Raw genomic sequence first — 27,405 nt, 5'->3', positions numbered from 1 at the left:
TTGTGACATAGGTTCCTTCTTACTTAAAAATTTTGGGAGTTTGCTTTCAAATGTAGCTTTTACAGCTTTGGTACAACATTGGGAGGAAGAATAATTATTCAGGAACAAAGAACTACTCTTTCTGACTGTAGCATGGTCCATTCCATGGAAAAAAAAAACTTGGCCAATTGACTATGATTCCTCTGTTATTTTCTGTGGATATCTCCTTTGGTCACAGTTCAGATTTTTCTTCTTGGCCAGAAGCACATAAGAAAAAATACCCCAAACAGTAATTCTGATGAAGAGTTCCATCTCTCAACACCAAAAGACAAGCCCCTATCCATATGGGTGGATACATCAAGACAGATTTCAAGTACATAATGGAGCACCGGTGTAAAGCACATGCACTTATATAAATATATTAAAACTGAGTTGAAATTCAGTTTAGAGCTGTCCTTTACTGTCTCCCTGAACACTTGTCTTTTTCAGGGTACAAATGGAAAAAGGAAACAACAAAAGATGTCTCAAAAGAACGTCAGTTGGAAATATTGATATTTTTACTCATTTATTTAAATGCATAGATGTTACAAAATAGATCAAAATGATGTACAGTTTCATAGCATTAGAAGTTGAAACAGGGATACAAATTTAAATCTCAGGTATAACATATATAGATAGAGTCATATGACAACATGAAAGAAATGATACATTGGTAAGTTCACTGCAACATATGTTACACAAGGTTTCTTCTCCAAAAAACCAGATACAACCCTGCCCACAAAATTATCAAAAAAACCTGAACAAGAAAAATGAAAACATATAATGAGGGGGGGGAAGAGCATTTCACTCTACAAACACTGAACTTTTTTTTTTTTCACATGGGTTCAGATTAAAAAGCATAGAAATAAACTTATTTTCCAATCCCCAGCATCTTTAAGCCTCAGAAAAATATCTCCTTGTTGCATATGGAAAAAAGCATCTGTAGATGGTTTGCTTCTTAAATGAACCCTGCCTTTAAGCACCATTTCAATTATATTAGAGCACCCTACGTGAAACAAAGCTGTTTAATTCCTAAGAGCTATTGATTCCAACATTACCATTCACTCTTAAGGAAGAATTTTATTACTTTAAACGTCACAACTAAGATATTTCCTGACTTACAGGATGGTCTATTGAAGCTGTAGTAAGTTAGCAGCATGATGAACAGCCAGTGATTTGAATGACAATTGCTGTTGCGAGCTAAACATATAACCTGAGAGATAGTCCCTCTCTTTCCTGCTGGCCAAAATAACCCTAAGTATAATTTATATGCATTTTCAGTGTGAAAGTGCATGTAAATTTTAAAGAATTTATTAAAGGTTTTTAAAGAATTTGCAATCTTATTACTCAATGATAACATGCCAAAATCTTCTTCTACTCTGAATTTTGTCTTTTGGCAGAAGGAGATAATGAATTGCAACTATTTCAGTCTGCATTTCCCACAGATCACACTCAGGGGAACTCAACAGAATGTGGATAACAATCAAAGCTTTCTATCTGTTCCACTGACTTGTGTGAATTTAAAAATGCATTGCCTTTTAATTATTTTTTAACAGAAAATAACTCTACCCTGAGGGCGAGTTGGGAAATGAAGGCTAAGCAGAAAGAAAGTATTGAAATTACCAATAGTAAACAATTTCATTCATCATTTCTTGAATCAATGACATAGGCTGTTGCTCATCTGTTGAATTAATCAGATGGGTAATTGCTATTTTTTCTTAATTTTTCCAACCATTTTCTATTGAAAGAGAGCAGTTGGAGAAGGTTATGGCTATTTCAGGCTTCTATTGACAGAATTTCAACATTCTTCTTGCAAACTTAAACAAGAAGGTTTGTGCACTTTGAGACCACCAGACCAATTATGTACAATCTGAGAACTGGAGCATAAAAATTTTCAATTCTGCAGTTTTAAAAAGCACCACAAAAATTTTTTTGTGTTTGGATTCCAAGATCATCTTATTCCAGAACAGGAAAGCAAGAGTTTTGTCTTGAAAACTTATCAATAATGGGCAGATTGCAACAGTAATTAGGGCCTTTAAAATTTTACTAGGGATCATCATAGTTTAGTATCTGAGTAATGAGACTTCCCACACCCTGTTTTTTAAGAACTATATCTGACTTAACACTTCTAAAAATTCTTCTGACATCTGCATAACTCTGTTTTACCTCATACTCATAAAACTCTGTATGTTAGGTAGTCATCAGCTAATAAAACTGAGTAATTGAGTTCTGTACTTACAAATCACGTAAAACTAAGAAATGGAGGAGGAGTTGTGCACTGCACCTCTTTTCTCAAAGGAAACTGACAAAATCATGTGCACCCAAAATCAAGGCTGAAAACTTTATATTTGCGTTGGCTTTCAAAAAATCCTAGATCCTCTTGGATTCCTATGCAATGGGTAGTGGCATTCTCAACCACAAGAGGGCAACCATGCTTGAAACCCGATCCTCGGGGAGGCTGTATAAACACATGTATCTACCACCCATCACACACCTATCCACCTACCTACAGATACAGGCATGGATATAGACATAGATGCATTTCTTTCCATGCAGCCACGGTACTTTTGCTCTGCGAGGTTTCCTCTTTCCAATCCCCATGGTATTTCCCCATGGTATTAATAGGGGATGGCATATGAAGTCTAATTTTGCTGTTCACAAAGCTCTCATGGAGTCCAATTATTCATTTCTGCAGAAGTTATATTGAAACTCTGGTTTTCACTGAGATGTGATCAAACTCACCTCAAATTCAGAGGGGAAAAAACTGATCTCAAAGAACAGATCCCAAGGACAAGTGTGCAGGGTCAAGACCAGATTTCCTGAAGTAGTTTATTTTTCAGAGAGATGATCTGGAATCACTAAAAATTGCTCAGCATTAATCTGAAGTCATGACTCTCAGAGGTCTTACTCTCCCCATAATTTGTCCCGCAGGCACTTGCCTGTTGTGAGGAGGGGAGGGTACTGTTTGTTTTGGTTTTGAACTGGAATACATTTTCCTCTCTGATGCACATAAAACTCTTATTAGAGCCTGAAACAACCATAAAAAGGATCTCTAGTGGCAAGTTATATGTTTAGCTGAAAAAGATCTCACAAACACTGGAGTGTATATGGCAATATTTCCACAAAAAACAATCTGTAACTTCAGCACCAGAACACAGAGGTTAGCACCAAAAGGTATCAATGGCTACCCATCACCTTAGATGTTTAAATGAGGCAAAAAGTCACAAGCAGATATTATTATAAACAGCTGCACTCAATAATTAATTATGTCAAATTTGTTACATCATTTTTTACTCATGCCTCTCACAGTATTTTGACAAAAAATAATTTTTGCCTTATTTTAACTTGTGCATACTTTTACAATTTTATATTTAGAACAGAAGTCTGAGCTAATTTCTCTGTCTTTAAAGGCACACCCCTCTGCTGAGAAGAAATTATTACTTCAAGGCCATCAGAATAGCAGCTGGAGGTGGTTTGACCCAGCATGGCCTTGAACTCATGGAGATCAGCATGCATTAGAGCTGCCAAAGACATCTGAAGTCTTCTGCATATATCAGTGCTTTTTTTGTAGCAGCACTTGGTGTCAGGTAGTCAGTCAGGAAGCACTGGCACTGGCAATCAAAATAGAGCTTTACTGGCATTGTCATTACCTGGCCCAAGAGCAAAAAGATGATAGAAGTTGGGGCAATTCAAATAGGCAATACAGAAAGGCGTTCCACTTTAAAGTGGAATTTCATGTGGCAATCAAATATCTGATGATCTGTAATCCTCTCTGTTAAAGGAAAAATATTCAGCTAATGCTTGAGTGCTTGTGGCTGGTTTTATCAGGAGCTGCTCGTATGAAATAGCTTATTTCCAGATCATATTTTGCTGCTGTCAATTACAGTGTGATTACAATAGTTAATCCCTAGCACCATTATGGGATGTTGTGAAAAAACCTGCATACCTGTTTGTTAAAAGCAAAGTTTTCTATATTCACAGAAAACAAAATATTCCACAAAGTCAAGGTATTTGTAGCAACTTAAAAAGTAACCGATATTATAACATATATACCCGTGATAATAATTTCATCTGAATTACAGAATTATAAATTAATTTACAATGTCTAGTCCTGTTTGGAAAGTGTACCATACAACATACAAGTTGCAAGTTTCAAAGTGCATAGTCCTTTATTGTTAGACCTACTGTTGTAGGCTTCATGGCTTAACCTGAACTTTTTCTTATGCTCTGCTTCCTATTTGTATTTCAAAATAAAAATACTGAAAATGGCTAGATGTACTGCTTTAACTGTTCTGTCTTTACCTCTATAGAAGATTTCTTATGCAGAACAAAAATGCATTTTTCACCTGCATCTTTGTCAAAAACTGTGCTGGCTGAGGGGCTAGTCACCCACCAAGTAGTTTCGTCTCACTCATTTACTTCAGTGTGTACATAGATCATGCAAAGAGGTTGTCTTTCACTCCCAAAAGAGGACTGGCTTTTACTCCGCCAAAGTATTTGACTGATTGAGTACTGTTCAAGTCCAAACTCCTTTGAAAACAAAAGGAAAAATGTTTATATTGTACCTGTTAGGATAAAAGTTAGTAGAATATTACAGAGAGTTATTCTTTTACAACATGGACACATCTAAAGGCAACATGCCTGTCTAGCTCTTCTCCTGTCAGATACAGAAGTGTCACTAACCAGAAATATCTGAAGAGCCATAGATCAGCTGCTGACATTCTCTGAGGGATCAGAGTACAGATAGATAGAGAGGGGCTGCTACATTTCATAACCTATACAGCCTGTCCCAGATATCTTGATGGAGAAAAATAATAAGTAATCGGAAGAATTCAAATTCTCATATTTCTTTTTATATCACCAGCACATTACTTCATATTCTGGTGACAGACTATCTCAAATACCCTAAAAAGACTGAATTAGTGACTTAAAGATACATACATATGTAGCTCTAGTGAAAATATCTTCTGTTGTTCCACTTGCTCTACTCAGTATTGCTTTTCAAAGTTCATAAATTTCAGAGGTCTAAATGTAGCAGTGCAAGCAGACTAAACACTTATATTTAAAGTGGAGTACATGCTGCCCTGTAACATAAAGCCAAAATTCAAGGCTATTTCAATGACCTAGTAACACTGGCAGACATTTGATCTCTTCCATTTAATAATCTGTTTTTCAAGAAAAGTATCTGTGTATTATTTTGATTTTAAGGTCTCTGTTAGGCACCCATAAGGCATTCAGGTTTTGGCAGAAAGTTTTTGGGAGATTTGGTTTTTAATGATGCACACAGGTATTTTCAGGAAACAGTGCAATATATTTTTAATGGACACTGGTAATTGCTTTAGTAATTTGGAATTTTTGCAACAAATCTATATGAATTTTAAAGATCCCTAAGGTCTTTTATTTAGAAATCTTCCTACCTGTTTTCAGGTCTGATCTCTCCTGATTCTCAACTGAATTTCAGTCAGAGGGATAACATACATACTAGTAAACCTATAGTGTAAAAACCACTATGGATGCCACGTATGAATGTATATTGCTTTGTAGCAATATATTTCTTCCTGTAAAAGAATGAATACACTCCTGCAAAGCACCATTATAGAACTATGACTGTGTTCAGAAATACAGGAAGGTAGAGTAAAGCTGTGCTGTTATACCAGTATTTTTACAGTGATGTAGCCCTCTTTTTAGATAAGACTTTAGGCACGTGAGTTACAGCCACTGCATCTTATTCAGTGTGGTTCCTCATTCTCTTTAATATTCCTGTCTGCACACAGATATGTGATAGCAGCAGCCATGCTCTGAACTCTCGAAACACCATAAATGAATTGATGCTGTGCATGAGGTAGGTAATGTCCTGCAGTTTCTCTTGCACATATGTTTTCCTCTGCTCAGTGTCCCACTGACATTGCAGGTGAAAGCACAGGTGTAAACAGGAGGAACCATTGGGAGTGTGAGGACAATTTGTTCCTTTGCATGTCACACTCCATTTTTAAAGCACAGTATTAAACAATGACCCTTCTCTTTCTCGAGTTATTATTTTTAAAAGGAAGTAATAGTCTATCTTCTGATGTGCTTTTAATATAATCTAATCTTCAGGAAGCTACACTTGCTAAGATTAAAATGAGTTTACTCTCCTTTAACAAAATGTTAATCTGAAAGGGATAATGTGAGTCTTAAATCCCAAAGTGTTAAAACCAAATTATACTGTATTTTGAAAGCTAATTATACAAAAGCATACAAAATGAAAATATCATAGTATTATTACAATATCTCTCTATATATAATATGTGCAAAATTCAATACACAAGGTTCTTGTTACTCATCTGTGGGTTTTCTTTAAAATAATCTTAACCTTAACTTATTTAAACCAGTATAAGTAGTTTGATGTTACTCCTGGGAAACAAAGATTGTCGATACAAGAACCTCCATAGCTTGGAGGACAAGCTGAACATGGAACTCCAACTTTATATGGTGCTTCTCCAATCCAATTCCCCCTGAAAATAAAAAATTAAAAAGAATGCTTAATAATTTCAGAGTGGAAGAAAAAAAAAATCATCACCCATACTTGTTTTGAGTGATTAAAGTTAATGTCTCCACTGATATCCCATAAATGCTCTGTTACTGAAAACAAGACATTAGTTTATTGCTGCACTTTACTGATAAACATTGACCTAGCAGTTCCCAAGAAAGAGCAGGAAAATGACCATGTGAATCCAGGCCAGTAATACCCATTCCACATCCTTTAGTCTCAGTGGTGAAGTCCCAGTCTTCTCGCTTTTGCTACAACCAAGTGATTTTTGATTCTCTGATTCCATGACAGAGTATTTTTTACTGGGGATCTATATTTACGAAATATAGCAAAATAAGCAATGGTGCAAGGTTTTCCTTGAGCACATTTTTGTCTGGCAGTTATCTTAAAAGCTTGTTCTTTGAAGATGGAAAAACAAACTGAGTGAAACCTTACTCTTAGGTTGCACCAGCCTAGATCCACATTGTGAAGCTCTGATGCTGAATTCGTATTAGAGAGAAAGGAAGATAAAAAAGTATTAAAAGGAATTGAATTGGGACATATCCAGAGGTCTCACAGGTGCAAATGGGAGGAGAAGTAGAGTGTTTGGTGAATAGAGGTGTGCAAGAGACCCTAGGAAAAAGGGGTAAAAAGTCTGGAGAGTGATCATATGAAAAGAGGTAACTCTGAAACATCTAGAAACATCTGAAAAATGCATCCAAACTTAAAGGGGTTTATATAAACCACAGACTTTTAGAGAATCGTGTAACACTCATGATGTAGGCAGAAAGTTAAAATTAGATTTTTATTTAAATGTTATGTCTCACAGAGCAGAGAACTTTCCTTTAGTTTGCATGTGACGTGGAATAGCAGTGAGTAATGCAATTATTTATGAAACATTTTGTCATTCCCCACCTCCAGCCAGTAACACTGGATCAAAAGCCCTGGTCTGGGTTGTGCCTTGGAAGAAAGTAGGAATCTCAAATAATTTGCTCATTCCTAGTTCTCTTCCAAATGAGTACAGCAGACTAAGTGCTCAGGAAATATATTTAGACTGATAACAGATATGGAAATTCAGAGTTTGCTGAAAACTGCTTTCTGCTTCATTTTCTATGCAACACATGCCAGATTTGTGTGAGACCACTAGATAATCTGGGGCCTTTCTAAACTGCAATCATCCTCCTTAACTTTAGGGGGCTTTCACTCATTTCAGAAGCATAAATATTTTTCCATGTTACAGCATGGCACCAGTGAAAATTACTGGAGTTCTAAATCCTGCATCTTTGCCAAATTCCAATCTTAATAACTCAGATTGGGGCTGCAATATTCACTCCCTTCCTCTTTAGAGGAGTTTCTGATGTGCTGGTTACTCAGAAGGAAACAGACTTTACTGAGTGGCAAAGAGATTTCTCTGCGTGTGCTCAAGGACTCTAAGCTCAATGTCCTTAACTCAATTAAATCTAGAATACAAACTTAATCCAGGGAAAACCACTCAATATAATTTTTGTGACCCTGCAAGAAGTAGATGTGAAAACCATGATTCCACTTCCTGTGACTGAAAGGTCTGCTCAATATCTCACACAGAGAAAGCGCTTGCAACTTCAAGCTTTGGTTAGCTGTTCGAGACGCTGTGGGACTTTTAGATAAAAAAAATATAAAATGTCATTAATTCATTGCTAGCTGATATACAAACACTAAATTAGTTTCCAAAAATGCCTCATGTATAAATCCATTTTATTTGTATATATTAAAATGAGATAAGTATTCCAGAAAGTTTATAATTTAAAGGTTTTTTTCAAATTAGGATACAGAAAAAAATTATCTTGGAATCTTTGACTTCATCTGGTCCATGTTGTGGAGCTATAAGTCAGACAGATTCTTTGCTGCCTAATCTTTGCTCCTTCACATTCACTTCTTACCATCCTTTTCCAGTAAATATTAAAGACAAAAGGACAGAGAAATCTCCTTGATTTCCAAAGCTGGTTTTTCCAGCAAGTAAATTTTATTACAAAATCCTATCTTTTTTTTCTTTTGCAAAACCTTTAAAAATTCTTTTTACTCATGTAACAGCTAGAGTAATGACATATTCTTTACCACAAATGGACCTGTGCCACCAAGAGTTTATGAAAAACACGCTCAGTTAATGACACTCAGGTTCCTATACAGAACTGTTTCTTTGTCCAATACACAGTCAGAGCAGGCAGCCACTTACACTGTCTGTGCAGCTTTTGCAACAGTGGTGCAAACCAGACTGCAAATTGAAGCTCTCCCAGAGCCACACTTTACTGATTCATTCTGGACCCAAAGGCAAGCTTGGGATGATGTCTAGGAAATGCTGGCAGGAAATTAATTTCTACATTTCAACCTAACACCGACCCCTGCAAGTTACGGGTGTCTAACAGACCCTAATATGGAAGGCAAGATGAGATAGATTTGCACACATGGAGCTTAGGGTGATGGACTTTACATGAAAGCAATGCTACAGATTATGTAGCATGGTCATAAGCAAAGGTATGCTGTGGGCAACAACATGCATCAAAGAATGAATTACAAAATGGTTTGGGTTGGAAGGAAACTCAAGGACAAACTAGTTCCAACCCCACTGCCACAGGCAGGCAATCTCTCACTAGACCACGCTGCTCAGAACCCTGTCCTGTCTTGTCTTGAATACCTGCAGGGATGGGGAGCCCACAACCTCTCTGGGTAAACTGTTCCAGTGCCTCATCACTCTCACAGCAAAGGATTTCTTCCTAATGTCTAATCCAAACCTACCCACCTTAAGCTAAGGCCATTCCCTCTTGTCCTATCACTACATGCTCTTGTGGAAAGTCCCTCTCTGGCTTTCTTGTAAGGCCCCTTTAGGTTCCAATAGTTAGATGCAAGATGTCTCTGGAGCCTTCTCCTTTCCAGGTCGAACAACTCTCTCAGCCTGCCTTCATAAATGAGGTAATCTAGCCCTGATCAACTTGGTGGATCTCCTCTGGCCCTGCTCTAACAGGTCCATGTCTTTCTTGTGCTAAGGATCCCAGAACTGGATGCAGCTCTCCAGACAGAGAGCAAAGTAGAGGAAAAGAATCACCTGCTGGGCACATCTCTCTTGATGCAGCCCAGGTGATGGTCGTCTTTCTGGGCTGCAAGCATGCACTGATAAGTCATATTGAGCTTTTTATCTACAAACACCCATAAATCCTTCTCCTCAGAGCTGTTATCAATCCGTTCTCTACCCAGACTGTACCTTTACTTGGATTAATTCAGTCTAGGTGTGTTTGGCCTTACTGAATTTCATAAGGTTTGCACAGGCCCACCTGTCAGTAAATCAAGAGCCTGACCTACAGTAGGATTGCTTACCTGAGGAAGTCTAGCCCACCATGCCTATCTATAAAAGAGCAAAGAAACAAGGAATTCAAAGTAAAGTGAAGTCAGCACAAAGAAGGGAGAAGATAATAATAATAATAATAATAAATAATAATAACAGCAATAACAAAAAGCCATTTTTTTTATTTTGTTCCACACACATCAAGCTGATTCCTTTTCCTCCTTGTACACTGGAGTCATGCATTTCCATATGTTCAGATGGAAAGCTTGAACAAAGGAGCAGCCCACAGAAAAAGCACAAAGAGAGGCCATGCTGCCTAAAAAGGAGTAAGCAGCCCTATGAGAGGACCAAAACATGCACAAAGTATAAAAATAAGCAAAAATAAAAGAGAGCAACTCACTTTGGGGCATAGTTGCATACCAAGTAAACAGCTCGCCGCCAAACAGATCCCCAGACGTTCATATTGTGGCATGTGTGGATTGCGCAGCCTATACGATTGGAAGTGGCCCAAACCATCTGAATAAATATTTATTATTGGTGAAGTCCAAATTGAAAAGGAATAATATACATATACATATATTTATAGATATAGACATACATTTATTTGAGAGACAGGGGTATAAATGCATCATAGGAAAGTTTAGCTTTGGACATGAGATTTTTGAATAGAGGAAATTTATATAACCTGTGTGTAATGGGTGCACATAGGTCCATAACATCTCATCGGGCACCTAGGGTTGCAGTCCTGAGGATAAGGGAAAGCATAATCCTTCACCTCATCATACCATGGCTTTACCAGCTGGAGAATAGATCGATACCTGGAAAGAAAAGAAAGAAAAACATGTCATGTTAGATTTCTCTTCACATCACCAGGGTCACAACATTAAGCAATATTGTTCTTGAGCCTCAAGAATACTACAGATACAGAGATATTCTATAGATATAGACACAGAATACTGGATGACACTTGCATGCGTCCAAGATCCGGACTGTTCAAAGGCTGACAAAATAATTGCTTTGTAGGGTATCCTCTTACCTTCCAGTTCTTACAGACAGGTTCTGGCCCAAAAATCTCAAAAGATAGGAAGGACCATGGTCCCAAATGCATGTAGCAGCCCAAGCCTCAGCAGATTTGGCAAGAGTTTCATCCCAAACCTGACAAAATAAAGTATCTTTAGCAGTAGAACAGAAAAAAAAGCATATAATGATCATAGTGCTAGAACAAAAGAAGCAAGTACCTTAACTCACAAATATACTATCATGATGCATCAGATCTGGAACTAAGAGAATTGTGGAGCAGCATGTACAGAATCCAGCGGGATTTGCCCTATTGCTGGACAGAATTCCTGCCCATATCACTAGAGGAAGCCAAGTATTCTGATCTCTCCCTTTTTTTCTGGAAAAGCCCTTCACCAAACAGGCATTCTCCTACCATTTTCCCTTCTGTGTTGATGAGATCCATGTGTGGAGAGGAGTGAAATGTTGGCTGGGACTCAGATAGTAAGTGAAGGAGGGGAACACAGGGAAGAACAATTCAGCATAGGTATTACATACCCCACAAAACCCCAACACATTTGAAACAGGACCTCGGGAGTATCTATAGCCAGAGCCAATGTGTGTGGCAGCTCTTCATATTAGAAGTCACAAGGTCAAGAAAGGGATTCCACAAAGGCAAAGACTTTTGGAATGGATCATTTCCAGGTACAGTATGGATTTCACTACTTTATTCTGCACAGGAACTGGCATTGCTCACTGCCTGATATAAAAAAGATAACAGCTCTGTAAGAATGGACAGTTTGACTTCTTAAGTTCTCCAGTGTTTGGAACATGACAAGTGAACTTAAACACTGTCTCCTTTATATGCTTTGCCTGCTCAATTACATGGTTGATTTGTAACTCTGCTGTGTTCTCCACAGCAAAACAGGTTTGTCTCAGAAATAACGGAGATATTGGCAACAGAACCTACAGCACCACTGGAACTCCTGATAAAGAATATCTCACTGTTACATTACATGTGCACTCAAATCCTAGTATATCTTAGTGTTTAAAGGATACCCAAGTAGGCTGTAGCTTCTGGAATTTCATGTATATTTGGAATACCCTTCTTGGAGTGTTTAGGTGCAGAATAGTTGTAGTGAATTGCAAGTAGAAAGGCAGACCAGAATGTAGTAAAATTGTTTATGTAGACCATCAGTGCTTTTTAAACACAAACACAAACTCATATATCTTGAGTGGTTAGGAAATAAAGAGTATGCTCTCTGAGGCATGAAATAAGAGGCAAAGTCAGAAATTAGCTAATCAGAGGATAAGTGGCCCACATCACAAATATTTTCTGTACTATGACCTAATAATAATTTCTAACACTGAATTTAGTTTTAATTTCACAAACCTGAAAATAACGACTGAAAAGACAGGTCATTGATTAGGACAATAATTCATGCCCTGACTCTAGTACTTTGTGAAATTTCTCTTAGTGAGAAGGACAACATTTAGTAAATGTTAAAACACTGCTAGACCATTGAACCAAGCATTTGCAAATATGGAGTGGATAAGGTACCTCCTCGATTAAAAATGAAGAAGCACAACAGAGACCAGTAAGACTCCTTAACACAAATCATTGTTCATTCAAGTGGAACCACCTTAGGGATGGTAAAATGGGTGGCGCTTAAAGAAGAGACGGTTTATTTTATACCTGTTCAGAAAATTTTCCAGGACAAAGTCAAAGAAAATTGCTAGTACAAGGACAAAAGACAGAAGTCTTAAGAAGAAGCACACTACAAAGGAATACTCTTCAAGAAAGGGAACAGTTAGACTTCAGCCCTGAAAAATTATGGGAGTTTTTTGGAGGAGTTGGAGATAAAAAATCCAAAACTCAGGATATGCTCTAGGGCCCAAGGCAAAGAAAACTGTGCATAGACATTTCTTCTGCTTTGTATCTCTGCCATTAAGTTTACTAGCTGCATGTGGCCGGTGTATAAAAACCCCTTTATAATCCCTGTGGTACAGCAGTGGTCCCAAAAAAGAGGACTTAAAGAGTAGGTACAAACATAAAAGAGTGCCTGGGGAGTGTGCCTGAGAGGTTGGGGCCACAGCCAGTGTTTGGAGCCTGCCCAGGCCCAGGGGAGCAGAGGAGCTCACAGATCCAGTGCGTGGGTCCAAACACAGCTCCCTGGTGCGCATCCATAAGGGGCTGCTGTGCCAGGACTGTGACACCCCATAAACACCCTCCTTTGCTGGGATTAATCACACTTCTGACATGAGTGCTTCTGGCAGGAGGCTGAGCATGAGGTTTGCGTGCTTGCTCCCAAGTGCCCTGTCTGCACTCCCACAGTAATCTAAACGTGCACTGTATTCGCACAAAGAGCGCCAACATCCTGTCTTCCACCCAGCACATTTTTGTGTGCTGCTTTGCCTCACAAAATAGCATGTTAGGTGTTTGAAAAAAATGTGAAGAATGGACTAGGTTTTCACTAATAACACTCTCTAAGCAAGGCACAGTCCCTGCCTTGGACAGCAAGGGCGTTTCTACTTCACTTTTGCATCTCCTCAGCTTCATTTCTGGTTATCAGGAATCATCTGCAGCACTGGATTGGTAAAGTTTTGAAGTGTTGCTTCTAACTCAGGTGTTGTTTCTAACTCAGTTAAATGTTTCTAACTCAGTTAAAAGTGAGTTTGTCATGTATAGTACACTCTGCTCTCCGTTATCTATTCACTCTTGATCCCTCTCTGGACAGATCAAATTTTTGGCAAACATTAAAAAAAATAGAACAAAGAGGAAGAAGTAAAATAACTACTGACTAAGGGATAAGGGGAAAGGGTGCCTATGGAGAATCTTTACATTTCCTCTGTTCCTTCATTAGCTGGCTGGTGAAAAGCCTCTACAGAGTCCCCTACTGCTATGTAAATCACTTGTGTTTCATGGGAGAAGTTGATTGCCTCCCCTTCCTTATTTACTTCGTTTTTTCAGATGAAAAGGCAGTCTCAGTCCTTCTAGGAATAGCTCTGGATGATCACCAGAAGAAGAGAATACATAAAGGGAGACCTTATAGAGTCTTTCAGCACCTGAAGTGAACCTACAAAATAGTTGGAAAGAGACTTTTTGCACTGGGATCAAGTGATAGGACAAGAGAGAACTGGCTTAAAGCTGAAGAAGGCTAGGTTTAGATTGGATATTAGGAAGAAATTCTTTGGTATGAGGCTGGTGAGGCAATGAAACAGGCTGCCCAGAGAAGATGTGGATTCCCCATCCCTGGAAGTGTTCAAAGCTGGATGGAGCTGTGAGCAAACTGGACTAGTTTGCTAGTCCACGGCAGGAGGGTTGGAACTGGATGGTCTTCAAGATTCTGTCTAACCCAAACCATTCTATGCTTCTATAAAAAGGCAAACAATTATTATAGGCTGAAGGTGAAAAATATAATTTCATAATGACCCAAAATATTATAAGAGACTGTGACATTAGCTCACCCTTTCAAAAAAACTCTGATCCTGAGTCCACAGTCACACTAACTTTTATCAGAGTTCAGAGCCCTGTTCTGGGCATGTAAGAGAACAAGGCAAAGATATTTGGATTTTAAAGCCTTGTGGCTTCATTATATGTATATAGATAAATAGGATACCAAGAAATGCAAATATATCCTAGAAAGAGAAACTGAAGTAACTTGAAAGTGAGAGGGACAGTTTCTGTGCAAGGAGAAATTAAAAAGCTCCAGCTAATTAGCAAAGAATTTAAAAGAAACTGAGTGAAAAACAAAATTACAAACTGAAATATGGGCAATGCAGTGTTCCTATTAAACACATCTGATAAAGCTGCCTGACATGAACACAAAATTGTAAAAGAGAAAAAGGAAAAATATTTCCATACTCAGTGGGTTAAGATCTAAGAAGGTGACTCATCCTGAAATGATGATCATGCAAACTCCTTGTGCCAAAATATGATCATCCACTCCATGGGGACAGATAATCTTCATTTGCTAGGCTGCAAGTAGCTGAGGAAGAAGTCACCTTCTATCCAGTATAAAGATGCCCCCCAAACTCCAGATCACTGATTTGGTCCAGCATGGAAACCTTCCCACTTCTCAACTGAGCCACAATAGAGTTAAAGCCTGTCACCACACTTCCACTGATAACTTGAAATGAACATCCTTTGGCCATTTTATTTTTCTTTCTTGAGCCAAAGATTATTTTCCTAGAAAGCTCTCTGACTGTGCTCTCTGTACCGCTCCCTGCAAAACAACACTTCCAAACTACATCTCAAGGAACAGGACACTGTTTCTACATGGGGAGTTTCAACATCTGAGACCACTTCATGAGACAGGTCTGGGTTGTTCTCTGTACTCACACAGCATGTGCTTGCTAAGAGTTAGGAGTAAAATCTTAGCACTAATAAAGTCAGCAGGAATTTTGCCAGTGAGCCAGAATTTCATCCTAGATTTTGCTTGTTTCCCTCTGTAAACAAATAGTAAAATATTTAATCCCCACTATGTGTAATAAGCAATAGAGTGTAAAACAAAATCTCTTTCATGTTTAATGAAATTTCTTCAAACCCAAGAAGTTGGCTTCCTTCACCAAAGGAAAGCCTTTTAATATTGTGGGTCACAGTTCCCTCATACATTTCCTCTTTTATTGCTGCTTCTATAGCTGTCTCTCAGTTGGTCTTAGATAATTTCCATGTAAAAAGGATGTAGTTGTCCTTTTGTGCTTGGTTGGAACTGGAGGGCCTGGTCACAACTATGTTCTTACGTCTTAAAACAATGGTGAAGCTGAATAAACATTCTGATGATGAAAAAGAAAAGAAACAACTACAATATTACAACGATCTGTCCACAACATTTGTTGAAAAATAATTGGCTGTTCCCTTCCTACTTTGATATCTATGTTTTTATTTGAGGAATTGAGCACGTAACAATTTTTAACTACAACTTGAACTTAGAAGCATGGTTCTGCTCATTTTCATTTCAGGCAGAATTGTAGTCCTCAATCATTCAAATGGAGCAACTTTTTCTTGACATTCTGCTCAACAAATGTCTTAGGAGACAAACCCAATCACTCAAATGACAATGACCTCTCCTCATCTCTGCAAGTACTCTGAAATGATTATTAATGGCAACAGATAGCAAGAATTTGTGATCTATATGCAAAGGGAACAGAATACACAGCCATACACTGTATTCATTATGTTCCCATTCTGTGTGGATATCTGTGGGTAAACTGGATGTTTATAGAAACAATTAAATTTACAGCCCTCATTGTCACAAAGAAAATATGAAAAAAAATCTGGTAAGTAGGAGTGCTCCTTCCCTGACAGCAGACAGACTGTGAGATAGAAGATGTTGGCTAATAGTGGAGTCCATAAAGATATGTTTTTACCTGGTAGCCTAAGGACTGTGCTAAGGGTCATTGTAAAACACTCAAGCAATCCAAACCTGTGTTTTAATTCTTCTATTGCCATCATGACCTTTAATCTTTCCCAGCACATTTTTATTGCCAGTAACTTGGAAGCCCTCCTAACTTGCAAAAGAGCACAGGAGAACCTCAGCAGAGCATTGTTCTAGCTATTAAATACCAGCAGCAGCCCTCAGTGTCTCACTGTTTGTGTTTGGTCTGTTTGTTGTGGGGTTTTTTTTAATGACATATCAGCTAAATAATACTATGCATATTTCCCAATGGTAAAAGTACTTTAAGCAAAACATACACACCTCGGTCACTCACTACCTTCCTAGGAGTTCCCTGAGTCAGGGCTACTGCCCATAGTGCCAGGACAGCTGCCCATAGTGCCAGACCCTCAGCTGGCTGCCACCAACTTAACAGCTGAAGTGACAAACACTGGGTAGAGATGTGAACACAAATCCAGAGCAAACAGGTGAAGTTCACTATTTTAACCACTCCCTTCTGCAACAGCTTCTTTACACAAGTGCAGTTACATGAAGAGATGGCATATGAAACACTGGGATACACAATTTGAAGGGGGCTGCATGGCAACACTGCTACATTTTTGAAGCAATAAAAAGTGGCATATTTTTTTCAGTATGGGCATCTTGTTTTTCATTTATATATGTTTACTGTGGATTCATACTAGTGATATACAGATTGTTATTTCACACAAACAGATCTACAGCAATTCATAGGCATCTCAGAAGATGGCCAGTATGACCTTCTTTTAGTAATGATCAGTTAAAAAATTAGCCTTTCCACCTCAAACATATTATTTTACTCTCCAGTAGCTCCCTGCCTCTCTTTGTTTGCCTAGTTGAAGATCAAAAGCTCTAATTTCCAGAAGGGCAGCAAGCGAGAAAGAAGAAAACTTTGACTCAAGCAATTTCTTCCTGTGATAAAAACACTGTGAAGCCAAGGGATGAAATCTGACATGTCCAGTCCATCCGTGCAGCTGCATTCCACAGCTGCTCGTGCAAGTCCCAGAGTGGATTAGCAGATGTAGGCTGCTACCCTTCAGCACACAGGTCCTGTCCTCACGGGTCACTCAGCCTTGCACCGCTCACACTCGCGCGTGCGGCGGCTGTCTCAAATCCCACAGCAGCGCGCAGGGCACACAGGAGTCCTCTGCTCCCCTTCTCTTTCATATAGTCAGACATGTAGCATTTTCAAGTTTAGAAACTTTCTGTAGGACCTCCCACCACGTCCACTACCCCAATTCTGGCTGAAAGCTTAGTAAAACAACCCAGCAGCCCTTCTGCCTGCATGCTCTTACAGCAGAATGACTGACAGAGCCTCGTCTTTTTGCTCCCACTTGCTTCAATATATTCTGTCTGATGAAAACATATGAGCTCATTCAAACTTACAGAGAGATGTGGCAAACTTTATATATTTATTTAGGCTCTGAGATCATTTGTACTTTGGACTCTCTCTCTCTCTCTCTAAGAATATGTTTTTGGTTTTTTTTTAATCTCAACAGCCACCTGTTAGAAATTTTTGTATGTATATTGTAATTGGTGCCTACCACACACACAGGTACTTTCTCATATGCATTAGGTAATAATTTGAAAGTTTACACAGAAAATTTCCAGTCTACCCTCTGAAGAAAAATATCTGGATGGGAATCACAGCTCTGTATGTCATTCTTCTGCAAATAAACAGAGGGTTAATACATCAAGCTGCTTGTCCAACAATCCACTGCAACTCAAAGTAAAACTGTGCAATGTGGTATAGTAAATTTACTCTCATATATCCAAACCTCCAACCATCTGAGTCACACTTCTGAAAAGCTCAGTATTAGAAGGTCCAGCTTAATCCAGGCACCACCAGACATATTCACAAGAAACCTCACTGCCAGAAATACTTTTCTTATGAAAATTCAAGTCTGTGTTTTACTTACATTCCTATGTGTCCATGTGGTGCAAACACAAAGTGCTATCATTTGAAGCTTTACCACTGTTAGTAGTCAATTTTTTTTCTTCTAAAAGTTGTCTGAACTGCCTTTCATGTTTGGCATCAGGCTTTCAGACAATAAGAAATAAAGAAAATTGGTATGCTCTCAGATTTAATAACAATAAGCTTCTCTTATATGCTATTATTTGTTTAGCTTTTGGAAAAGTTAAATATCACAGCTATATATCTTAAAATATTCAGTGCTTCTCTAACCTACTGCAAGGCATATTTTAATTGGCAAGAGCTTATCTTAGAAGTGGTAACAAAAAGGACCAAACTCTAGCTCCATGTCACCCTGACAATTGGTCAGAAGTCTGAAAAGGAACGTGTCTGACCTCTATCATTTTAAATATGATCAGAACAAATTGTATTTTCTTAGAAACACAAAACATGAATGAAGATGTATTTGTTTTGTGGTGTTTCATTTCTCTTACATACAGAAAAAAATATACATTCTGATTTTCTTTGTTATTAACCACTGAAGCTTTCCATCAAAAGGAAAAATGTTCTTAATTTCTTTAAAAGTTTTCAAAGAAAATACTTACTATTTTCTAAGTAGCTCTAGCAGAAAGATAAGACAGCATGACTTAAAAGAAAACACATAGAAGCTTCCTCTTTCTGCAGAACAAAGAATAAGAGCAATAGTTCTTTATTCTCAGAAAAAGAAAGCTCAATTTAAGATTCTTTTTCTTGATACAGATTAACAGATATCACTGACAGATAGATAGATGTGCAAAACCAGTTAAATCTCAGTTTCATTTAAATAGACCTGAAAGCCCATCCCAGGGCACCTGCAGATGCATTCATACATGGAGGACCACGAGCTGAAGCAAGCAAGGGGCTATCCTGGGGCTTTCATCTTTTGCTGCCTCTAGGATACACATTTTCACAGACCTGTGATAGACTATTTATCTTTTCAGGTAGAGAAAGAGGACAAAAACATTGAGAGGTTTAAGGTTACTATCATCTCCATTCATGTGTGAAACAAAGTACTGTGTACTTTGGATCAAGATTCTTGTGAAAAATGCCCTGTCTCTGTTTTTAGCCAAGAAGTTCAAGAGGTGCTACATTTAATAATAAAGGAATGTCTAATTCTGAGGCCTCTGGGCAGGCTGCTTTTCTATCTGAGACTTTACTAAGTTGGTTTTTGTTTGTTTAAACTCCTAGAAGGCTTTCTGCTAATACTAAATTTAAATAATGTAAATATTCTTTTCTAAAACACCATCAAGATGGATGTTTTAAAATTTTTATGCATAAAATATTGGAACAAAGCTCTAGTACCAAAGCAAGTTTAACACAGTCATTCTTTTCCACAAAATTTTATCAACAGCATTTTTGGGGAAGTTCAGATTTTTCAAGGAGTGCTTTCTAGGAAGGGTCTTTTCCATTCAACTTTTGAACAGGTCTTCTGTCATTCAGTCTGAACATAACAGATGGCTTTTGTACTTCTTATCAGTAACATCCACTTGGATTTGACCCTAGATGAACACCAGTTACTGAAACTGAACAGGCTTTCCTAGTTTTCTGTCAATGAAACTGCAGGAGAAATGGGCAACACCCTACACAGCAGTGACAGCCAAGCAGTTCAGTGCTGCACTATTGACAGAGGTGCACTAGGAAATACGTAAGTGGCTAAACTCACCTGCGAAGCAAAAGGGAGCTAGGTAAATTTATTATGCCAAAATCAGCAGAAAGTAAGCTTTATTTACTCCTGCTTTCTCTCTGTCAGTTGTCATGTTGTGCCTCCACTGCAGAAAAAGGCTGAGTTGGTGTTGCTCTGAAACAACTGCTTCCTTTTCAGGTTGTGATGCAGACAGACACCATTAGCTGTAACCATGTGAACCACATCAGTTCCCTCCATGTTATTTAAATTTTCTGAGAGGATCACTATTCCAGAATTCATTTGCCCATGATCTCCAGACATTCCTGGTGCTGGGTGATGGTACTAGGCAGAAGGGACATACTTAATTGGCTAAACAGAAAATCGAGTGGTAGGAGGCAGAAACTGGAACCAGTGAACACACTCCACCATTGCACCTCTTTCTCATTTGTTCTTACCTCAATTGTGAATTCCCAGTAGAGAGCAAGCTAAAAGCCATGGCAGACTGGGACAGGAGGCCCACACTGGAGAACCTCCAAGTATCTTGAGCTCTCATCTGCCTGAAGACTAAGGTGGACTAAACTTGCATTTATTTTGTGCTCTAGCATGATGAAAAGCATATCAAGAACTTTGCGCCCTGACTCGTCATCTGATACTTTATTTCAAACTTCACTATGCATAAAGGATTGAAGGGAACAGAGCTACTGAATGGAAAAAGTAGGCTGCCAGTAACTTCTACAGTAAATTCATTGCATTATGGCAGTTTGACATGCACAGTCAAAATGATGGGCCTAATCTTCTTTGACATCTAAGGGTCTTGTTCACTAATTTAACTAAGGAACTGTAAATGGAGTGCAACCGTAATTTGATCCAATATGCAGAGGTATTGTAATGACATGCACATGCAAACTGAGGAAAGATAATATGCATCTTAATGCCAAGAAAACTGTCAGTAAACATGTAAAGGGTAATTTTTTGAAATTAAAAAGGACAGAAATTCTATTGGCTTTTAAAAATGCATATAAAGATTAATTATCTGAGCTTTAGAGGGAAACATTAAGGTTAGACATTTGGAAATAATTTCTATTCCTAAGGTAAAATATTTGCCAAGAGATGTGACTGAGACAGCATCAGTATATGTGTTCAAGAGTAGACAAGATGAAAACCATATGTATGTAATGCAGAAGGAAGTCCTGCAACAGGCCAGGGATAAAGTACATGGATTAAGAGACTCTATCCAACTCATTACACATAAATCTTGAAGGAACTAGCCCTGTAATCCTTACTCACAGACATGTATGATTTCAGTGGGACCATGTAAATAAGCCAGGGCAAATGACTCAAGAACAAAATGTCCTTAAAGATTCAGAATGGTCTGTAAGAAACCACAATTAAAACAGTAAAAAAAAAAAAAATTAAAAAAAAAGCAACAATAGGTAAACAGGTTGAGAAGTTTATTTATCAGAAATTCTACTGAATTGGAGAGAAAACCCAACTCACTCTTTCCATGTCTATACAAAAGGCTTTTGGTGTTAAGCAGAACTTTAGAAACTTGAAGTACATTTGCTGGGGTTTTTCTGACTTTGTCTTACCCAACACTTAGTGCACATTCACAGAATATTTTTAAGATCACCTTGACAGCAAAAGAATTTTATCAAGACTTTCAAACTTAGAAGTGAAATAACAAGTAAGTTGCAATTTGTGAGCACTAACTGGGTTATACCTTGCTTCTCTGACCTGACTTTGGAAGTTACCTGCAAATTTTCTGGGACAGGAAGTATCCAAATACATCACCCTGGCAAAGAGAGTCATTCCTGGGCCACACAGAGCGTACACATTTCCAGCATGACACACGTGGACTCCTTCACTGGACTACAGGAGCTTCTTTTTGAACACAACTACTTTTCTTCTACAACAATAGGTTGCTTCCTTTGTTTAGTCTATTACGATCTTTTATGTGGATTTACTAGAAATTAATATGCTGAAATTCTCCATTCTCTTCCAGTTCCTGTGCCATCAGCTTATGAGAAGCAGGAAATAACTCCTGGGTAGCTAAACTAACTCATTTCAGGCTAGTCTGGAAATCTTTTACTACTTTGAGTTCTACAAAGTGAGTCAAAATGACAAAATTCAACAAGGGGCAGACTTTCCCAAATATAAAAGTGCAGTTACTGAACAAAAAACAATTGAAATTCTGTCTGAACATCTTTGGTAAATCAGCAGGCTTGAGTTTATCTAAAGCACTTTTTGCACTTAAAATCTCCAGCTAGCATTCCACAAACATGTTTTTGAGTATGCAATCCTGCCCCCTGTATTATACTTCAGACATGCTACTGCCAGTCCACTAATAACTATGTTGATCCATACTGGGCTCAGGACTCATCCTTGCAGAGCCAGCAGTGAAACTACTCCTGACTGGCCTTTGCTATGGCTCTTCAACAAGTTATTCAGATCACCTTAGAGAACTCAAATAAAACAGATTTTCCCATTATGCATGGGAATGTCATGGAGGGTGGTGCTCAGTTCTCAAACCCCACTTATGTCAATTACTGCTCCTGCATGCAAAGCTGTAAAGAGCATGTCTGTACATAAGCACCAGCTCAACCAGCTTTTGCACAAACACAGTGATGTGGGATACAACAAAGACCATACAGATCTTGAAGAAACTGGCCTCGAGTGGGAATGACTGTAGGAAAGGTAAAAATAACTTCTGATCCTCAAAGGAACAGATACTTCCTGAATGAATGTTCTGGAAGCCTAAAGATAGTACCAATGCACATTAAAAGACTTTTTATGAGACTCAAATTTCAGATGGCAATATCTTGCAAATATGTGCTGCCCTACCAAGTAGCTGAGATGTTCCAGAAAGGCAAACAGGTCTCTATAGCACAGAATTAGCATTCAGAAAAAGGGATTTCTTCATTCACATGCTTCCACTGGAACTACAGATGTTCATACTTTTCACACTAGACAGCTGCTGGCAACTCTACGCCTCACTCTTTCTGAATCATGAATTTTATGGAATCTTTCTGCTTTCTCCACAAAAAATGCAAAGACAAGTAAATGATTTTCACCCTTTGTCAGGCCAGAAGTATGGTGTCATTCTTCTTTCTGCAGGTATGCCCTCAACTTTTAAATCACAAGCAAAGACTTTCTCAGGATGAGGAAGAAAAAGGTCCAAATTTAAAAAAAAAGACTCACTAATTCTGCATTACAGGCCTGAAGTTCTTGTTTTCTTTCATTTTCATTCACTTACACACTGACTAGATTTGTACCTGTAGAAAAACCTCCAGCTGAAGGCATCAGGACTTCCAGAACCAGAATCAAAAGGAGAACTACTTTAAAATCTAACACATTGGGTGCCAGTGTCCCAACAGAAAGACTTACCAAAGTGTAACTGGCACAAGACACACCAGTTTCTTTCACTGGAGACAGATACAATGCTTCCCACCATGTTTGACTCCCCAGCTGTCAGCTTTCATGGGGGGCTGCATGCAACAACAGGCTGGGGCAGCACTCAGACCCACCTCTTCCAAAGAGAACTAGAACACTTCCCAGCACTGCTTATCTGAACTTCCCCTGCCTAACCCATGTGCATTTAAAGCTGTTCTTCCAGACCTCTCATCCAAAGCCCTAGAGTACATAAACCTTCTAGACAGTAAGGGCAGAGAGTAAGAGCACACGCCCAAGGCGCGTGAAGTGTCTGTAACTGCACTGAACATGTGAGAAGCAGACTGTATCAGGGAGAGGAACAGAATGTGTCAAGTAGAAAAGCCCCAAAAAAGGTTGGGTGTGGAGAACTGGAATCACAAGAACCAAACCGCGCAACCAAACCCTGAAGGGGCTCTATTTTCACCAGGGAGGTGGAAATAAAAGCAAATGGAACTGCACAGAAGTGAGAATGTGATACAGTAATTAATGAGAAGAACAACTCCTAAAAGAATTAGGAAAAAACAACAAAACACAATTTACTACGACAATGAACACAGAAAAAATGAAAAAATATATTTTTCTAGTGCTTCAAAACGGCTTAGTTTTTCTCTGTTTCAACACACTTAAAAAGATTTCCACAATCTACTGCATCTGTAAGCAATTCCAGCTCTCTAACATGTGACATCCGTTTTAGTCATTGTTAGAGAAAATGGGATAGGCCATTTTCTTCACTACCCCAGAACTTTTCCATAGTATTCAGGAAAGGAACACACACTCTGTAAGGTTCTTTCAAGCACAAATGCACGTTGTCTGTTGTTAATGACAATGTGTTCATTGTCTTATTTATGAAAATAGTTATTGAGAAACATAAGATTTTTTTTATATAGCAGCAGCAACCTCATGTCCCTGTAAGACACAACAGATGCTGCACCACACGCTGAAATTGTTCAGAGACCAAAGAATGGACAAAGCAAACTCAGTTACTGATAATGGTGTTTCCAGTCTCAGTATGGCTTACAGCACCATGTCATCTTCCAGGCCTCCCTACCAAAATCCTTCTGGAGTCAGAGAGGTAAGAAGTCCCACAGAGGGTGCCATGACCACAATGCAGATGGCAGAGCACACCATGTGTGATGTTGCTCACTGAGCATTTTCTGCTCTGTAGTTACACGGGACACACACAGAACTTAGACAATTTTGAAAGAGAATTGGTGGCAGAGGGGTGGCTGCCACTTGGGGATTCAAGCTCAGGTTGCACTCTGGTTCATTATCTACACAGCTTGAGGTGCTGACCTGAATTCTGCAGCATGAAGTCACAAAGTACTTTCAGACTGGAAAACCAAATGTCAAAGAAAGCCTTCAGTCCTTGCACTCAAGACTACTGTTGGGGCTGATGCTGCCAGGAACACAGGTACCTCCTATGTCTGGCTGCTACTGGCAAAAGCAATAGTAAGAAGGAAAAGAACAACTGTAAAGAGCATGACTTCAGTCTTGATTCTGTATCTATGTCGCAGCAAAGCTGCAGCAGAATACTCACCAATATAGATAAAATCTTGGCATCTTATGTATATGAGTTCAATAAAATCCAGGAAGCTTGCTTTCTATTTACAAGGGTTCTTTACTGAACAGGCTAAGAACATGGCACTTAAAAACCCTTGGGAATAGGACAGGGTGCTGGCTTCACTTCTGCAAACTGCATGAGCACATTTCTAAAACACACAAGCCAAGGAAGGGTATGGTAGGCTGCCATTCCCTCAGACATTACAACAAAGTTTATTTACACAGAATCAAAGGAAACATCAGTGGAGAGCACAGCAATGAAAATGATGATTGAGCTTGACTTATGACCACTCTGGCTTTCTGTCTCTGACCTTTCCACTAAACCAGACTTCAAACTCAGCCTATGGTCTTCATCCTGCAATATTCTGAGAGCACTCAGCATTCTGAGGTGCTGCTGGGATATGCTGAACAGATTACATGATGAAATCCAGATTTAGGTAACATCTGTGATAGAAACATGTCCAAATTGTTAGTCATTAGCTGCTACAAAGGAGGAGCTGTTATTACTGATATCCCTTTTTTATGTCAAGCTGATGGTGTCCTGTTTCTCAAACCTATTAACTGTCTGCTGTCATATGAGAAACTGTGTCCTTAAGTATTTATTATGGTGCTGACACAACTGGTCTGTACTTTCAAAACAGTGTGAATACCTTAATTACAATGTAAAAAAAAAAAAGCAACTCTTGGAGAACCTATGCTTAATATTAGATTTTTGCACACACATTATGCATGTATGCAAAGATAGAACACGAAGTAGCAAACACTGTTTTACCCAGTAGTGCTAAAGCAGTGTAAGATCACAGTGAATGTGTAACTTCCACCACACCTGCAGGAACAGATATATCCTATAAGCATTTTCCAATAAGAAGAAAATGTGCCTGCCACATACTTTTTTTGACCACACTGAAATCCTACATACTAGAGAAACATTAGAAAGTAGCATTGCATTTGATGAAAAGATAAAGGTATTAGGTGTACACAAACAACATGCACTAAGAAAAACACATGAACAGGAGAAAAACAATGCATCAGACTAGATACTTTGCAAACAGTCTTACCATATTGCTTCCATACATAATATGTTGAAATAAACTAGAAAGGTTCATTGGGTGTCTTTTTGCCCAGATCAGGGCAATGACTTTCAGTGTCCTCCACAAAAACTATGGGGCTAATGATCAGCAATTTAAACACTTTGGTTTGCCTGTGATCACATACTATTCCTTAGGCCAACACACAGTTAACTCACCACTTTACTTATTTCATTGAGACTGCACATGGAAATGAAAATTGGACAGGGCAAGTAAGAGGTTCAGAGTTCAGTATTCAGCTTTTGCTTGCTGAAGTTAATGCAGCTTGAAAAATGTAAGGACAGAACATTTTAGTAAGCAGTAATAGATTTAAAAAATTTATTTAGTTAACTAAACCATTACAATTTGTTTAAGAAAATCAGATCACTGATTTACAGTTTGTTTTACTCTGAAATAAACAGTTCACTTACCATATATTCCATGTTGGAAGCAGGTGGGAAGACTTTGCCTCTGACTTGATTATGATAATCAAGAATGGCAATCATGTCATTCTGTGAAATGTAGCGCTTCCGCCTGGCTTTGGGAATTTTTGCAGAGTCCAGATGAGCTGCCAAAGCCGTCTTGATGTCAGTGAAATTATTGTCTGACAGGAATAGGTCAGTGGAGTTGGGTAAAACTAATGCACTTGTTTCACAGAGAATGGAAAATAAGAGAGAACAACTGATTGCAGCAATTACTGTCATTTTGGGGCCAAAGGAGACAAACAGGCCACAGAGGTACTCTGCTTTAAGTCAGGGCAGCAGAAAGCAAATCTGTAGAAGAGAAGACACCAAAGATGTGATTCTGTACATCTGTGTAGCAAGACAAAGTGAACAAGCAGGCTGTGACCAGAAAAATCATTCTGTCAGCTCAATCATAAAAACAAACCATGCAGAACACGTGTTGCTGAGCAATTTTCAATAACTGCATTAAGTGATGATGGTCTTACTACAACACACCAGATGAAGTATCACTATGAAGTACATGGTCAGAGCTGGTAGTATTCCTGAAATAGTGACAGTGCTATCACACCCAATCAGTCCATAAACCACACTAATCTTAAATAGGGAGACTGCAAGAAACCTTACATCATGTTTTCCACTGAAGATTAAAAATACATCCTAGGCTATGCCCACCCCATAGGCATGGAGTGTTTTGACACAATGTGGCAGAGATAAACCAGTAGGCAAAAGAAAACATATACAACATGAAAGCAGGACATCTCAGAAATAGCATTCAAATCTTAAGTTTACCAAGTGTGATGAGCATTGATAAAACTGCATGCAAAGCAAACTTATGGAAGTGAATGGCTTACCTCTGGATAATACCAAGAAAAAAAGAACTGAGTCTATTGTTCTCCCAGTATATATAGCACTCTCCTATGTGATGATATGAACCTTTGTGAAGAAGTGTCTCTTATTACAACCCCCCAAAGAACAAAACCGTCCTGGTTGTGAAGCTTCTGGCCAGAGGAGCTGCTGACAGCCTTTATATGTTACAACCCGTGCGAGCCAGCGCGGGC

General features: G+C 38.6%; 1 protein-coding gene across 1 annotated transcript; it reads right to left on the bottom strand.

Moving 5' to 3' along the window:
• Window positions 1-514: 514 nt before the first annotated feature.
• PI15 (peptidase inhibitor 15) lies at window positions 515-27,405 on the bottom strand. The gene is made up of 6 exons (XM_059862514.1): window positions 27,199-27,405; window positions 26,315-26,656; window positions 10,879-10,997; window positions 10,528-10,660; window positions 10,243-10,358; window positions 515-6,512 (listed from the first exon to the last, which is right to left on the bottom strand). The coding sequence occupies exons 2-6, from the start codon at window positions 26,585-26,587 to the stop codon at window positions 6,377-6,379; spliced, it is 777 nt and encodes a 258-aa protein (XP_059718497.1). The 5' UTR covers window positions 26,588-26,656; window positions 27,199-27,405; the 3' UTR covers window positions 515-6,376.

This window comes from Haemorhous mexicanus, chromosome 1 (genome assembly GCF_027477595.1).
Source record: "Haemorhous mexicanus isolate bHaeMex1 chromosome 1, bHaeMex1.pri, whole genome shotgun sequence".
Lineage (NCBI taxonomy): Eukaryota > Metazoa > Chordata > Aves > Passeriformes > Fringillidae > Haemorhous > Haemorhous mexicanus.
The sequence above is the reverse complement of the archived record's forward strand: the minus strand, read 5'-3'. Positions and strand labels throughout refer to the sequence as shown.